This window comes from Myxine glutinosa, chromosome 1, assembly GCF_964187855.1.
Source record: "Myxine glutinosa chromosome 1, kmMyxGlut1.1, whole genome shotgun sequence".
Taxonomy (NCBI): Eukaryota; Metazoa; Chordata; class Myxini; order Myxiniformes; family Myxinidae; genus Myxine; species Myxine glutinosa.
Genome location: NC_136261.1, coordinates 94,718,445 through 94,733,115, shown reverse-complemented (window position 1 = coordinate 94,733,115; position 14,671 = coordinate 94,718,445). Strand labels below are relative to the sequence as shown.

General features: G+C 44.4%; 1 protein-coding gene across 1 annotated transcript in view; it reads right to left on the bottom strand.

Moving 5' to 3' along the window:
* LOC137426516 (heat shock 70 kDa protein 4) overlaps nucleotides 1–14,671 on the bottom strand; it is a 111,987-nt gene that overhangs the window by 77,059 nt on the left and 20,257 nt on the right. Inside the window, exons 2-4 of the mRNA XM_068115107.2 lie at nucleotides 13,558–13,615; nucleotides 4,752–4,892; nucleotides 4,527–4,649 (exon numbers count right to left, since the gene is read on the bottom strand). Coding sequence (XP_067971208.1) covers nucleotides 4,527–4,649; nucleotides 4,752–4,892; nucleotides 13,558–13,615 — 322 coding nt within the window. The remainder of the gene's footprint in view (nucleotides 1–4,526; nucleotides 4,650–4,751; nucleotides 4,893–13,557; nucleotides 13,616–14,671) is intronic.

The window sequence follows — 14,671 nt, the reverse complement described above, 5'->3', positions numbered from 1 at the left end:
TGTATTTCGTTCTTTGCATTCCTATGTATTCCTCTGTATGTGTCTGCTGTTCTTCACCGCCGAGTTTGGATCTAAGCGCGGGGAGAATGTCATGAAATCGTCATCCAAATTACGACACTGATGTTATTCGCCTCATGGCCGCTACGCGACCCTTTCTCGGTTCCTATATATATATATCAGCGCGGACAGGCGATGTAGATCCGTCACCACGATGTAACCCTAGCGATGTACCTCTAGAGCTTCTCTGGGCTTCCCTTAGAAAGGTAACGTGTCTGCAATATGTATCAAAGCTTTTATAGTCATACAGCCTGTCCGCACCTGTATTCACCTGTATGTATTATTAATACCATGTTTATTGGTTTCTCTCTAGATGATGTTGAGAACGAATTACGATTAAACCTACTTTGGGGTTGCTGTTGGATCTTGATTTTCACAACAGCGGCCATCTTGGATTTTGACATGGCGACCCAATTTTAAACAGCGTTCTTGCTTGTGCCTAGATACACCCACACACCAGATTAGAAGTTGGTACTTCGCTTATTTTTCAAGATATTTCGCTCACAGGGTTCAGACATATATATGGTGGTGGCCATCTTGGATTTTGACGTGGCGACCCAATTTTCAATAGCGTTCTTCCTTATGCCGAGATACACCCACACCAAATTAGAAGTTGGTACTTTCCTTATTTTTCAAGATATTCATCTCAAGTTTCAGGCATACATGGCGGCGGCCATCTTGGCTTTTGACGTGGCGACCCGATTTTAAACAGCATTCTTCCTTGTGCCTAGATGCACCCACACACCAGATTAGCAGTTGGTACTTCGCTTATTTTTCAAGATATGCAGGTTACAAGGTTCAGACACACATGGCATCAGACATACATGGCGGCGGCCATCTTGGATTTGGACGTGGGTTGCACCCACACACTAAATTTGAATGCGGTCCTTCGCTTACGCACGCACGCACGGACGGACGGACGGACGGACGGACGGACGGACACACGGACGGAGGGGAAAGCCATAGTCCCCCTTTCGCTCCGCTGAGCGACGGGGGACAAAAACAGCGTGTTGTAATATACCACTGAATAAAACACTGCAGGGGAAAGTTTAAACATATTTAAATAACATTTAAACAGAACCGTGAAGAACAATCTTATATTCACAAAATAGCAACAGGGAGAGGGCCGAGAGGGACAACCACGAGTCACGAGAACAGGGCAAAAGGTGGATGGGCAAGGAAATAATGGGGGCGGGGCGAACAGCACACGTGGACAGAAGTACACGATGAGACAACAGCACACGTGGAGAAAGGAAAATAAATGGTTTTTTTTGTTTGTTTGTTTTTGGGGGGGGGGGGGGGGGGTGTGGGGATTTAAAACGTTAGACAAAGAGTATTATTGTCGGGGTGGAAGGGAAAATCTAAGAACCAAGCAAAACACGAAGTAGGGAAACCGACGGGGGTCGCCTCAGGGTACAAGGCCGCACACGCGGAGCAAACAGAACACGATTAATCAATTAAGAGTTACAGGAAATTCAAACCAAAACTAACAAACAATAACGCATAGACGATAAAATAACGAGTTGAAATTTGTCAAACACACGAATGGAAAAATAACTTCTTTGGATGCCCGGAGAGAACCAAGCCTCAAGGTAGGTAGCTTCAACAACTAGGCCACGCGGCACGAAATACTAGACTATTTCATACAGGTATGAAAGATTAACATCGAGAATCTTCCGAGGGCCACACTATAGGTTCACACACGTAAGATAAATACAGTTTCGACAAAAATACAATTGTGAACAATTACTTAACTTCGAGCGTGCGTGAAGATCGTGGAACAGCTTCGAAAAACCGTGAAGTGGGGAGGAGGCCATATTTTTCAATATGGCCGCCCCGCCGCGATCATTTTTGGGCGTGCAACGCCCAAATGTAATTCCAAACTAGTTTATGTCTTAAAGATGCTGCATAACAAGTTTCAATCAAATTTCATCAATATTTGTGACTTTTAGAGGGTAGACGTCGAATTGTTTACAGACAATTACAGAAGTAATTACAATTACAGAAGTACCAATACACTCCTACACAAATATTTGTAAATAGTCCAGTTGAGTTAAAAAATATATAAAACAACAAAAGGAATCCCAAAAACAACCATAACAATCGAGTGTTATAAAAGATCCGTATTTTCACGTGCTTTACTTCAAGTGTTTCACATTTGTTTGCATTTCACACTGAATGAAAAACGTAAAGATAGAGCATGCAGATTGTGATACATGACAGGTTCAACGATATGTCCGGCCTGAACGGCATAGGATTCAAAATGGTGGTGTGCGCAGTCAGCCGTCGCTGTAATGACATCACATCACCTCTGTCATGTGACCAGATCCTCAGCCGATTGGTGTACGTTTGAGGGGACATATATACATGGCTATTTCCACAATAAATGGTCATTTTGACGGACCCTACTTTGAAGTGTATTCTTGACTGGATATGTTGGTCGAAGAATGTGAGGTAAATTCTGTTTGAGAGCACATGTAATAAAGTTATAATGGAAATAAAATCATCGCCGAGTAGTGCCTCGTTTCATTTGTGTGGGAGTGTATTGTATGAAAGAGTGTGATACAGAAAGCACTTTTTGTGTACTGTTGTATTGTACATCATGTTCATGTCTCTCATGTTGGCCCTGTTTGAAATCTGGGTGATAATTATTTTAGTTATTGTTGAACACTACGGTCAGTTCTTTCAATTCAGTTAGAGTTCAATCTATTTCTGTTTCATAGTTTTTTTTGGAGACCGCAAAACTTCATTACCCACGTAACGCATGTCCGTCAAAATATTGCGTGAGTAAGACAGCAGAGTTGTAAAATAGTCGGAAGATGTACACATTTTATGCTTGCAACAAAATATGCAGGGGTGCTTGTACCTTCCGTTCACAAATGTCAAATAAGGCCTACTTTGTAAATACTAATGAATAAAATGTTACGAATTCGTAAGTGTGTTGTCCGTCAAATTGTTACGTGGGTAATATGTCATTCCCAAATCGGTAAGCATGGTGAGCACCGCTGCACAATCCATTGAAACACGGTTTCTTAGCAGACCTCGCTTACCCACTACCAGCATCACAAAACAATCGCTAGTTCCATGGGAATCTCGGCACTTCGATCTGTCCAATGTGTTACATGGGGAATGAAGTTTTGCTGTCTCTCCAAAAAAAACTATGAAACAGATATGTCCCAGTCTGTGATTTTGTCCAGGTCTGCAGAGAGTGAGGAGGCTGCAGACTGCCGATCTGAGGGATGAGGAATGGAGCGGCAGAGAGTGGAGTCATCAGCAAAGAGATGGAGAGGATTTTCAAGAGAGTCAGAGAGATCATTGATGAAGACCAGACAAATGGAGGAACCTCCATTATGACGTCATACTTCGACAAGTACAAAACTTCACCTGATCAAGATTTAAAAATTTGAGCGTCATCTGGCCAGCAAAAATACAAAATTAAACTGGACGGGATACATTGAATGAATGATCGTTTTAAGGCCATATTTCCCCATTAAAGCCGGGGTTAGCCTTGCGGGCCCCATGTCAATCATGGTTCCCTGTTTGAGGCAATGTTTTTATGGCCGGATGCCCTTCCCGACGCCAACCCTTAGTCGCCTCTTACGATGCGCAGGGATACGGTGTACCTATTCTAAATCGGGGTACACACTGGGATACATTGGTGGAGAAAAAATAATAATAATGATGTCAGTCACGAGGTTCGGCCACAATATTTGTTTCAACACAAAAGCCTTAAAAAACACTAAAACACATCCTGGCGAGGGTCTGCAATCTCCGATTGCTCGATTCACAATGCAGTCCAACGACTTCAAATCCAATAGTTTAAAAACAAATGCAAGACACTCTCCCCACCACATCTCCATCCGCAACAATATCCGAAGTTGACACACTCAACCAATCGAGGGACTCAGGTACATGGATGCACAGACTAAAGCTCAATTCTGACATTGTTCCTTCAACTACAGGTTGATCGACAATATGCTGGCACACGCAAAGGTCATGTCATCACATGACGTAGTTGCACAAAGCCCATGTGAGAAAGGTCAGGGTCAATGAAAAAGATTGCTACTTGGAAAAATTTCACCCTGAGGAATAAAACTAGATAAAAATAATGCAAATTCAGCAAAACCAGTGGTTAAAAATTTTAAAATAATGCTGAAAGTTTTTTCTTTTTTTTTCTTTAATTCAACCCATAAAGTGCTGGATTTACTGGTTAGTAGCCTGTAAATACTTTTTTGTCATCGGCTTCTCTCCACCAATTGGAAGCAAGCTTTCACAAGTTACCCCAGGTATTATACAATGTAAGAAAGGTCACGATTCATTCTTTGGGTTGACGTCAGTTTAAACTCATTTGCATAGTAATAGTGGCCACATAATGACCATATTTGGTAGGGCCACGATCGTGACTCGATGCTCTATGTTTTAAAAGAATAAATTAAGCCAGAATTCTGGCAGTGACAATTTCAACTTACCGATATGACGCAGTCGTGCACAGGCCTCTTGAGAGCAATCTCAGCAGTCTCTTTCAGCTTGGTAAGCAATGCACCAGTCATTTGTTCTACAGAGAACACCCTCTCTTCTTGAAGGTACATTACCTGTGCAGAGTTTGGCAGATAATATCTTAGCAATAAAAAAGCCAAAGGCAGGTGAGCATTCAATTCTCAAAGGGAAATAGAGTTGCGTAGCACAATTCATACCTTACCACCCACTCCACCGTCGGGTAGAGCAACAATCTCATAGGGAAGTTTAACTTTTTCACTCTGCACAAATGGGTCACCAAAAGGGCGGCCATGGAAACGCTTGAAACTCTGGAATGTGTTCTTCGCGTTTGTGACCATCTGCATGAAGAAAAATTATTTTTTAAATAGAAACACAATGGATGCAACATGCAAATGCAGACAGGCTATAACATGCAATGGATGCAAATGCAGAGGCTATAACAACTGGAGAGTTCATAAAACATGTTACCCCATATAGTCTTGAGTAAAAGGATATGGAAAGGGTCTTTTCAAAGTCTCGTTTTGTATTTCCAAGGGCGATCAATATGGGGTGGTGGGGGGAGGCCGGCTCGGGGCGCCGCCGCATGGACCGCGGCCAGCTGCACCTACGAGCTATGATCACGCTACACGCACGTGCCATCACCACGCTACGGTCCTGTGATTGGTCAGCGCGCTAGGCGCGAACCCCCAGCCAACGAGTGCGAGAGGCGCGAAGCTGGAAGGTTCGGTGGAAGTCGCTGGTTGGTAGCGCGCCAAGGCTGACGTCACCAGCAAGGTTATTTAAGGGCGCGCCGAACGACATTTTTCTCGGGCAGCTCTGGCACTTGTGGAGATCCAGCAGTTCGGAGTTGTTGCACATCCAGCTCTGGCCCTTGCGCTCTCTGACTGTCTCGATGTGCTCGAAGCTCTTGTCTTCTTCTTGGTCTTGGGAGGCAGTGGTGGTCGTTGGCTCGTCATCTGCGTGGTGCTTGGAGCGGTGCTGGTGCAGGAGCGAGGCTCGGTGCTGTGAGCGGGCGGGACCTCGTGCGCAGCGGAGGGGGCGTTGGCTCGGGCCTAGCAAAGCGTGCGAGGCAGACGGAGGATTCTCCCGTGCCGGAGTTTGGAGCCGCGTGTTACGGACAAGACGACAAGACCAGATAAGGCCATTACCCATTTGCACGAACATAACGACTGGGTTCCTTTTCATTAATTTGCATTCCCTCGTCTGTATCCAAAGTCTGTGTGTGGGGACGTCCCGATTAGGACATTTTATTAATCGGTGCGTGCTTTTCCTGTCCTTGCCTTTTACTCTAATAAACCCTTGTATTATTTTCTATTCCCTGTTAAACCTGTGCCCGGTTGAATTAATTTCCCTGCAGGATCGAAGCTGCCGTGGGTTCGTTGAAGGTAAGTGCTTGCGCAGCCTTCCATTTTCCTTCTTCCTCCCGCGTTTGATAGTTAAATCCGTGTTTGGCCGTCGCCTCAATTAAAGCCGTTTTCGGTCCATCCGCGAGCCTCTGGTATTAACCGGAGGCTACACACTACAATATATACCAACTTACAAACTAGACCTGTCCATATTTGTGGATTTTGCAAAACATGTACACGGTCTGTTTGTTGATCGTGTACACGTTAAAATCTATAGCAAGCAACAACAAAAAAACATTTAGTTCAACGCAAGTTAAATATTCCCCCAAGAGTAATTCCGTTACATTAAACAACTAGAACGGCACTCGGTAGCGTGCATACCTCCGCCAAGCTGAACAGTTTATGTTTTGTATCCTACTGATAGGCCGGATCTGGATTCGGACCTGAACCAAAGTGAATCGACTTGTTCTTGTCACTTACTGAACTAATCCACCAAGTTGTCATAATTCATCCACAAATTTTTGAAATATGCTATATATATCGTCTTTGGCCATGGTGAAGAATCACAAAAATAAATAATTAAATTGCATCCAGATCCGGATTCGAATCTTCACGAAAATCAAACAAATTTGTCTGTCTAACATTCAACCAGTCCACCAAATTTCGTCTGAATCCATCCACAACCTTTCGAGACATCTTGATTTTTATCGTTTTTTGCCCCATCACTCAATGATGAAGAATCACTTATAATAATAAATAAATAAATAAATTTTAAAAAACAGATCCAGATACTGATCTTCACCATAATCTAATCATTTCGTCCTGGTCACGTACACTACCTCTCCACCAAATTTAGTCTGAATCTGTCTGACAGACAGGACAAAAGCAAAGGTGAAAACATAACCTCCATCCACCTTTTGTGGTGGAGGTAACAACATCTGGGAAATGCAGTAATTGCGTTCCATTTATTTTGCAGCTTTAACTGACAAACTCGTTATGAGAAAGAGTAAAGATGGGTACATGAAAAAAAACTAAGTAAAACAAGCGTTACGCCTAGGTCCCCCGTCGGGGAAGTGATACGAGTTGACAAAGTGGAAGACGCAGAAAACATGCTATGATATGATATTTCGCTCACAAGGTTCAGACATACATGGAGGCGGCCATCTTGGATTTTGACGTGGCGACCGAATTTTCAATAGGGTTCTTCCTTATGCCTAGATACATCCACACACCAGATTAGAAGTTGGTACTTCGCTTATTTTTCAAGATATTTTGCTCACAAGCTTCAGACATGTATATGGTGGCGGCCATCTTCTATTTTGACGTGGTGACCCAATTTTCAATAGGGTTCTTCCTTATGCCTGGATACACCCACACACCAGATTAGAAGTTGGTACTTCACTTATTTTTCAAGATATTCCGCTCACAAGGTTCAGTGGAAGTGGAAGACGTGACTGGAAGACTCCGCACGTGAAAAAGCTGAATGCCTCAACTCTGTGTTTGCCTCTAAATCTTGTGTCCCAAACCCATCCCTCTCTGTACCCACCGTACCCAGTCGTACCCAGCTGCTCCTGGACTCTGTGTCCTTTCCTCCTGACAAGGTGGAAAAGTTTCTGTCAACCCTCGACTCGGATTCTGCAACTGGACCTGACGGCATCAGCCCACGGGTCCTAAAATCCTGTTCTTCCGCTCTTTCACTCCCTCTCTCTGTTCTCTTCACCCTCTCTTTTGCTCAAGGTCATCTTCCATCTGCTTGGAAATCTACCAACATCACCGCTTTGCACAAAAAAGGTGCAAAAACAGATCCCAGCAACTACAGACCAATCAGCCTTCTCCCAATTATCAGCAAAGTCATGGAATCCATCATTGCTTCAGATATGAAATCTTTCCTCTTCTCCAATGGCTTGATCTCTGATCATCAATTTGGTTTCAGACCTGGACACTCTACTCTGGACATGCTGCTTCTGCTTTCTCAACAATGGATGGAGGTCCTCAATGCCAAACAGGAAATTAGAGCAGTCTCCCTTGACATATCACGTGCCTTCGATACGGTCTGGCACCCCGCTCTGCTCACCAAACTCTCCTCTTTTGGTATCCATGGAAATCTCCACGCATGGCTGGCGGACTTCCTCTCTAGTCGTAGTCAACGTGTGGCCCTGAATGGGTTTCTCTCATCTCCTCTTCCTGTTCAGGCTGGAGTTCCACAAGGCAGTGTTCTCGGCCCTGTGCTTTTTCTGGTCTTCATCAATGATCTCTCTGACTCTCTTGAAAATCCTCTGTATCTCTTTGCTGATGACTCTACTCTCTGTCGCTCCATTCTTCATCCCTCAGATCGGCAGTCTGCTGCCTCCTCACTCTCTGCAGACCTGGACAAAATCACAGACTGGGCAAACAAGTGGAACATGTCTTTCAATCCTGACAAATCTCACACTCTTACGATGTCTCTCCGAAAAGACCGACTGGACAACCCTCCCATCCACTTTCTGAATAATCCTCTCCAAGAAGTTCTGTCACTCAAGCTTTTGGGTCTCACTATCTGCCATGATCTTTCCTGGGAAAACCACATTTCAAATCTGGCCTCCAAAGCCAGTCGCCGACTGGGCATCCTCCGTCGTGCGAAGTCCTTCCTTGGCACACCTGAGCTCCTCACCACATACAAGGCTTTCATCCGCAGCTCAATGGAATACTGCTCTCCCCTCTGGGCTGGTGCTCCTGCCTCACACCTAGCTCGTCTTCACGCTGTTGAAACCAAAGCATTCAGAATCATTGGAATCTCCCGCGATGAAGCCAACTCCAAGGGCCTCTCACTCACTCACCGCAGGCAGGTTGGTGGTCTTTCCATCTTCTACCGACTCCTCTCTGGCCTTGCCCCCCCAGCTCTCTCTGGGCTCTGTCCCGCAAATATTCCTACAGGTCGCACAAGATCTGCCTGCAACCCTCTTATGGTCAAACTGCCAAAATCAAGACTCTCTGCTCACCTTCACTCCTTCATTCCTCTTTTCTCCCGCCTCTGGAACAAACTCCCTCACGCTCTTCAATCCCACTCCACCCTCCAGGTCTTTAAAACAGCTGTTCACCACCATCTCTTATCTTCCCCCATCCAAAACCTTGATCTTTTCTACCCCCGCTAATTTCACCCCAATTCCACTTTTTTGAAATACCAACTTCTGTCCTGGAAGTCATTGGTGCCCTTGTGTTTTATACTTCTCCCTCCACCCCCCCCCCCCCCCCCGCTTCCCATGCCTCCTCCCCCCAAGCCCCCTCCCTTCCACACATCTCCCTGCTCTCAAATGTTGTGTTTGTGTGCTTCCCCTTCTCTCCCCATCTTGTTTTCCGCTCCCGCTTTTTGTGTGTTTTGTTTGTCTGGTTGATTTGTTTGTGAAGTAAATGTTAGCTCTTTCACGAGCCTCGATTCAGTATACAAAAAAAAACAAACAAAAAAAAAAAACATACATAGCATCAGACATACATGGTGGCGGCCATCTTGGATTTTGACATGGGTTGCACCCACACACCAAATTCGAATGCGGTCCTTCGCTTACGCATGCACGTACGTATGGACACACGGACGGAGGGGAAAACCATAGTCCCCCTTTCGCTCCGCGGTGCGACGAGGGACAAAACACAAGCGTTACGCCTAGGTCCCCCGTCGGGGAAGTGATGTGAGTTGACAAAGTGGAAGACGCAGAAAACATGGTATGATATATTTCGCTCACAAGGTTCAGACATACATGGCGGCGGCCATCTTGGATTTTGACGTGGCGACCCAATTTGAAACAGCGTTCTTCCTTGTGCCTAGATACACCCACACATCAGATTAGAAGTTGGTACTTCGCTTATTTTTCAAGATATTTCGCTCACAAGGTTCAGACATTTATATGGTGGCGGCCATCTTTTTATTTTAACGTGGAAACCCAATTTTCAAGAGCGTTCTTCCTTGTGCCTATATACACCCACACACCAAATTCGAATGCGGTCCTTCGCTTACGCACGCACGTACGGACGGACACACAGACGGAGGGGAAAACCATAGTCCCCCTTTTGCTCCTCGGTGCGACGGGGGGACAATAACGCATTCAAAATATTTATAATAATAATAAAAAATAAAAATAAAAAAGCGGGATATCAGATGTGTGCTTATCATCACGAGAAGGACCCAATCCCTAAGGGAGCGACCAGGAGGGTTATGTCATTATCCTTATTCAAAATACCTCGCTGCACTGGAAAACATGGGGACAGCAATACTGTACTTTAAAGGGTGGTACTCGTCATACCCACTCCCACCTGATACACAATTACATAGAGAATTTCCTTCTTCTCCCCTCCACACCCCCTCTTCTCCTACCCCCTATACAACAATTACCAGCAGTGAAACACCCCTATAGCCCGATACACCAATTGGGATCATACAAGTCTGCATATAATTGGGCCAGAACTGTAAGAGTAGCGTGACAAACAAGCACTGGTCCGTGAATTATAGCAAGGATACAATGCTTATCTTGCTAAACCGGACGGCTGTTTATATCACATTTCCTTCAGTCTCTGAAAACGGCATGAAGTTTTACCCTGCGCTCACGAAGCGAAAAGCAGGGTTAGGCCTTCGGTTGCATGCGTACGTGCGGTGTACGTGTCTGCATTTTAAAAATTCATTTTCTCAGCAACCTTTGGTCTGATTGACTCGAAATGTTACCATCGGAGTACCACCTGTATTCTTTTTTTTATTATTCATAATTATGACGTCATAGCTCACATGGTACGGACGCCATCTTGGAAAAACGTTACACCTCCATCTCTCAAACTACTCAATGGAAAAAAATTGAAATATGGCTCATTATCAAGTACTCCCCATGGGGAATAAGATGTGTTGATAATGATGTCACCGGTGCCTTCATTATGACATCATAATTCAACACTTAATCTGATCAGTATGGAAAAAAAAAATTCCTCTGAAACTTAGATGTACACATGGACACATGACACGATGGACAAATGTTTCAGAACATGAGCGGCTCCTCCTGTATAATTTTGAAAATAATTATGATGTCATAGGTCACGTGGCACAGGTGCCATCTCGGGAAAAAAAAAATTGCACATCCATATCTCCGAAACCGCTCCATGGAAAAATTGAACCGTGGCTCATTGTAAAGAACTCCATATAGTCAGGTTCACTATGTTTTTTCGTTAAAATTTTTTGGAGATTAGCAAAACTACATTTTTGGAATATTCAGAGCATGAGGAATCCAAAAATTATTGTTGGCATTTGCGTAGACACCTTTGCGAAAATGACACTCAGGACAGTGATGAAGATCTGTAAAAGCATATTCCTGAACGGTATAGACCTAGTAGATCCTGTGTATAGGACTTATAGTTCAATCTGATCCTAACAAGGCTACTTTCTTGCTTTATAAACCCATACCTATAACTTCAAAGGACTTGCAATATCATGTATTATGTAATACAGTTATATCACAAATATAGAGACAATGGTTTTCAATTACCTTTGTTTGTTGCTTTTCTATAATCCTGAGCACTATTTTGAGGTCTTTATTAGATTCCTTGACTCAGAAAACATAGGATTAGCATATTTAATTAAGTTTCTAGGTTGAATAGAAGCCAAGATAGCGCAAAATATGTATTTTATGGCGGCCATTTTGAAAATCCAAAATGGCGGCCATGCAGGTGTGAGCTAAGTACCAACGCTGGCCGGAAACGAGGAAATAAGCCCCGCCCGAATCACGGGTTAGTGGAAACGCCGAGCGGTAGTGACCCGAGCCGTTATCAAGGACGAAACCCGATCCAAACGGTTCGTGATCGTGCCACGCTTACCCAATGAAGGAAATGACTGAAACGGTCGAATTTGGGAAGAAAAGGAATCACAGAATTTATTTACACTTTGTACAATAAAGAAGAAGAACACAGTGCAGTCTTAAACAGTCTTAACTTATCCCTGGACAAACGGGCCCATCACACTCGGACACACTCACACGGGGTTGCAGATGAACAGGTCGATGGTCCAGGAATGGCGTCCAGGCAGCTCGTTCTCCGGTCCCCAACTCGCACCGCGAAGCAGATGAAACAGGCGGCAGCAGCTCTCCGCGTGTCGTTTGCCGCGTGCGGGATTATCACAGGGTAACGGTAGGCTGGCTTTGGCGGTTACACTCGCGGCTCAGCTGCATACGTAATAAGCGAACAGTTCCAATAACCGCGAACAATGCGCTCTTCAGTCTCTCAATGCGTTCTCTCAATACCATTCGCTCACGATGCGTGACTCCCTTCTCATCTCAGCTGAACTCGCCGAGTGCCTCTCCCTTCTCATCTGCCAACTTCATGAGCGGCTCTCCCTTCTCATAACTCCACTGCAGCCAGTCCTGTTGCACAAGTCCTGTCACACGAGTCCTTAAGGGCTTTGGCGAATTCATAGTCCTAAAATAGAATAAACGAATAAAATAGAATAAGAATAAAATAGAATAAAATAGAATAGACGTGGCGACCCAATTTTCAATAGGATTCTTCCTTATGCCTAGATACACCCACACACCAGATTAGAAGTTGGTACTTTGCTTATTTTTCAAGATATTCTGCTCACAAGGTTCAGACATACATGGCAGTGGCCATCTTGGATTTTGACGTGGCGACCCAATTTTCAATAGCGTTCTTCCTCATGCGTAGATACACCCACACACCAGATTAGAAGTTGGTACTTCGCTTATTTTTCAAGATATTCCTCTCACAAGGTTCAGACATACATGGCGTCAGACAGACATGGCGGCGGCCATCTTGGATTTTGACGTGGGTTGCCCCCACACACCAAATTCGAATGCTGTCCTTCGCTTACGCATGCACGCACGGACGCACGGACGGACGGACGGGAAAACCATAGTCCCCCTTTCGCTCCGCGGTGCGACGGGGGACAATAATGTGAAGGAGGGATTGAGGCATCTGTTAAAGCAACAGTTAGTGACTCCACCAAGCAATGTGGGCACAAGTAAACGGGTGCGGGTGGCTAAATGGGTGGCTACGTGGGTGGGTGACTGGCTAAGTACACCAAAGACATAATAGCCCTTATGCTCCAGGTCTGGTGCAGTTGGATCCCCTGGAACCAAAAAGGGGAGAATGGGTACTGGGACTGGAACCAGTTTGAGTGGGGAGAAGTGCCCATCGGAACCAGTTTGAGTGGGGAGAAGTGCCCATTTCCCGAGTTACGATGGGAGCTCACATTTACGAATCAAATGTAATGGAGGACTCGTCATCAGATGTTCGTCTCTATGCAACAATAACGATAAAAATACACTTTTCATATTGCAGAATACAGATCTACCAAGATGAACTGTTAGCACAAAATGGCTAGAATTTCAGTCGAAGATAGACATCGAATAGTTTTTTCTGCATAAAGGAGGAAAAACTGAGTGAAATAGCTCACATCACTCTTTTTCCAAGGTGTGGTATCTGAAGCACAATCAACAAGTACATAGTACAGAAACATCAACTGCAATTGACAAACCAAGGACTGGAAGACAAAAAGCTATCCATCAAGGATGAACAATACTCAAAGATAATATCCTTTTGTGTGTGTGCAGACTAAATTTCATTGTTGGGCCTGACTATGCACAATTGCCCAATGCACGATGTTCACAAGCTTTACACTCAGATTGCTCACCTGAGTTTTAGCTGCAGATCCAATTGCCCGGGTTTTGGCGCTCATTGAAACAACTGACCTGGAACAGCAAAGGCGTGGCAAAATAGCTTAGATTCAGAATTTGATTCTCACTGTTTAAATGAATGTCATTTCAAAAAGCAGCTTTTATAGATTTGAGTAGCAGCAAATGTTTCGCTTTAAATCATTGTATATATTTAAAAAAAATACCCTCAAAGGCCCCAGACCTAATGACATCAACGTTTACTGCAAATAATACTAAAGAAGAAGAAGAAAAAAACAACAACAAAAAAACCTGGTGGGCGCATTATCTCCACCCCCAAAGGAGGACAGAGGTAAAGTTTTCATTCCTGTATGTTTGTTCATCTGTGAACAGGATATCTCAAAAAGTTGTGGATGGATTTGGATGACATTTGGTGGACAGGTTGGGTGTGTGACAAGAGCAAATCTATTCGATTTTGGGGAAGATCTGTATCTGAGAATGGTTTATGTCATTCTTCACCATTGAGTAATTGGTGAAGGTTTCTGAGATCTGAGGAGATCGGTTTCTGAGGTTTGGGACATGGAATGTAGGGACAATGACGGAGATCAGGAGAAGTGGTGGAAGTATTGGTCAGAAGAAGAGTGGACATATGTTGTGTGCAAGAGACGAGATGGAAGGGAAGTGGTGTGAGAATGGTGAAGGGTAGGCAGGGACAGAAATACAAGTTTGTGTGGCAAGGGTGCCTGGAGGGCGTGAATGGTGTTGGTGTCCTGTTTTCTGAGGAGTTTGTAGACAGTGTGGTGAGTGTGACTAGAGTGAGTGATAGGTTGATGATGGTGAAAATGATGATTGGAAAGCTCTTGGTGAACGTCATCTCGGGATATGCTCCGCAGGTTGGTCGGAGCAATGAAGAGAAGGAAAAGTTCTGGTGTGCAATAGAGAAGCTGATGGAAAACGTGAAAGATGAGGAAGTTGTTGTGGTAGGAGGAGACCTAAATGGACATGTGGGAAAGAGTATGGATGATTTTGAGGGAGTTCATGGGGGTTACGGATATGGTGTGAGAAATGGAGAAGGTGAAAGGATTTTGGAGTTTGCTGATGGAGCTGATTTGTTGATTTGTAATACTCAGTTCC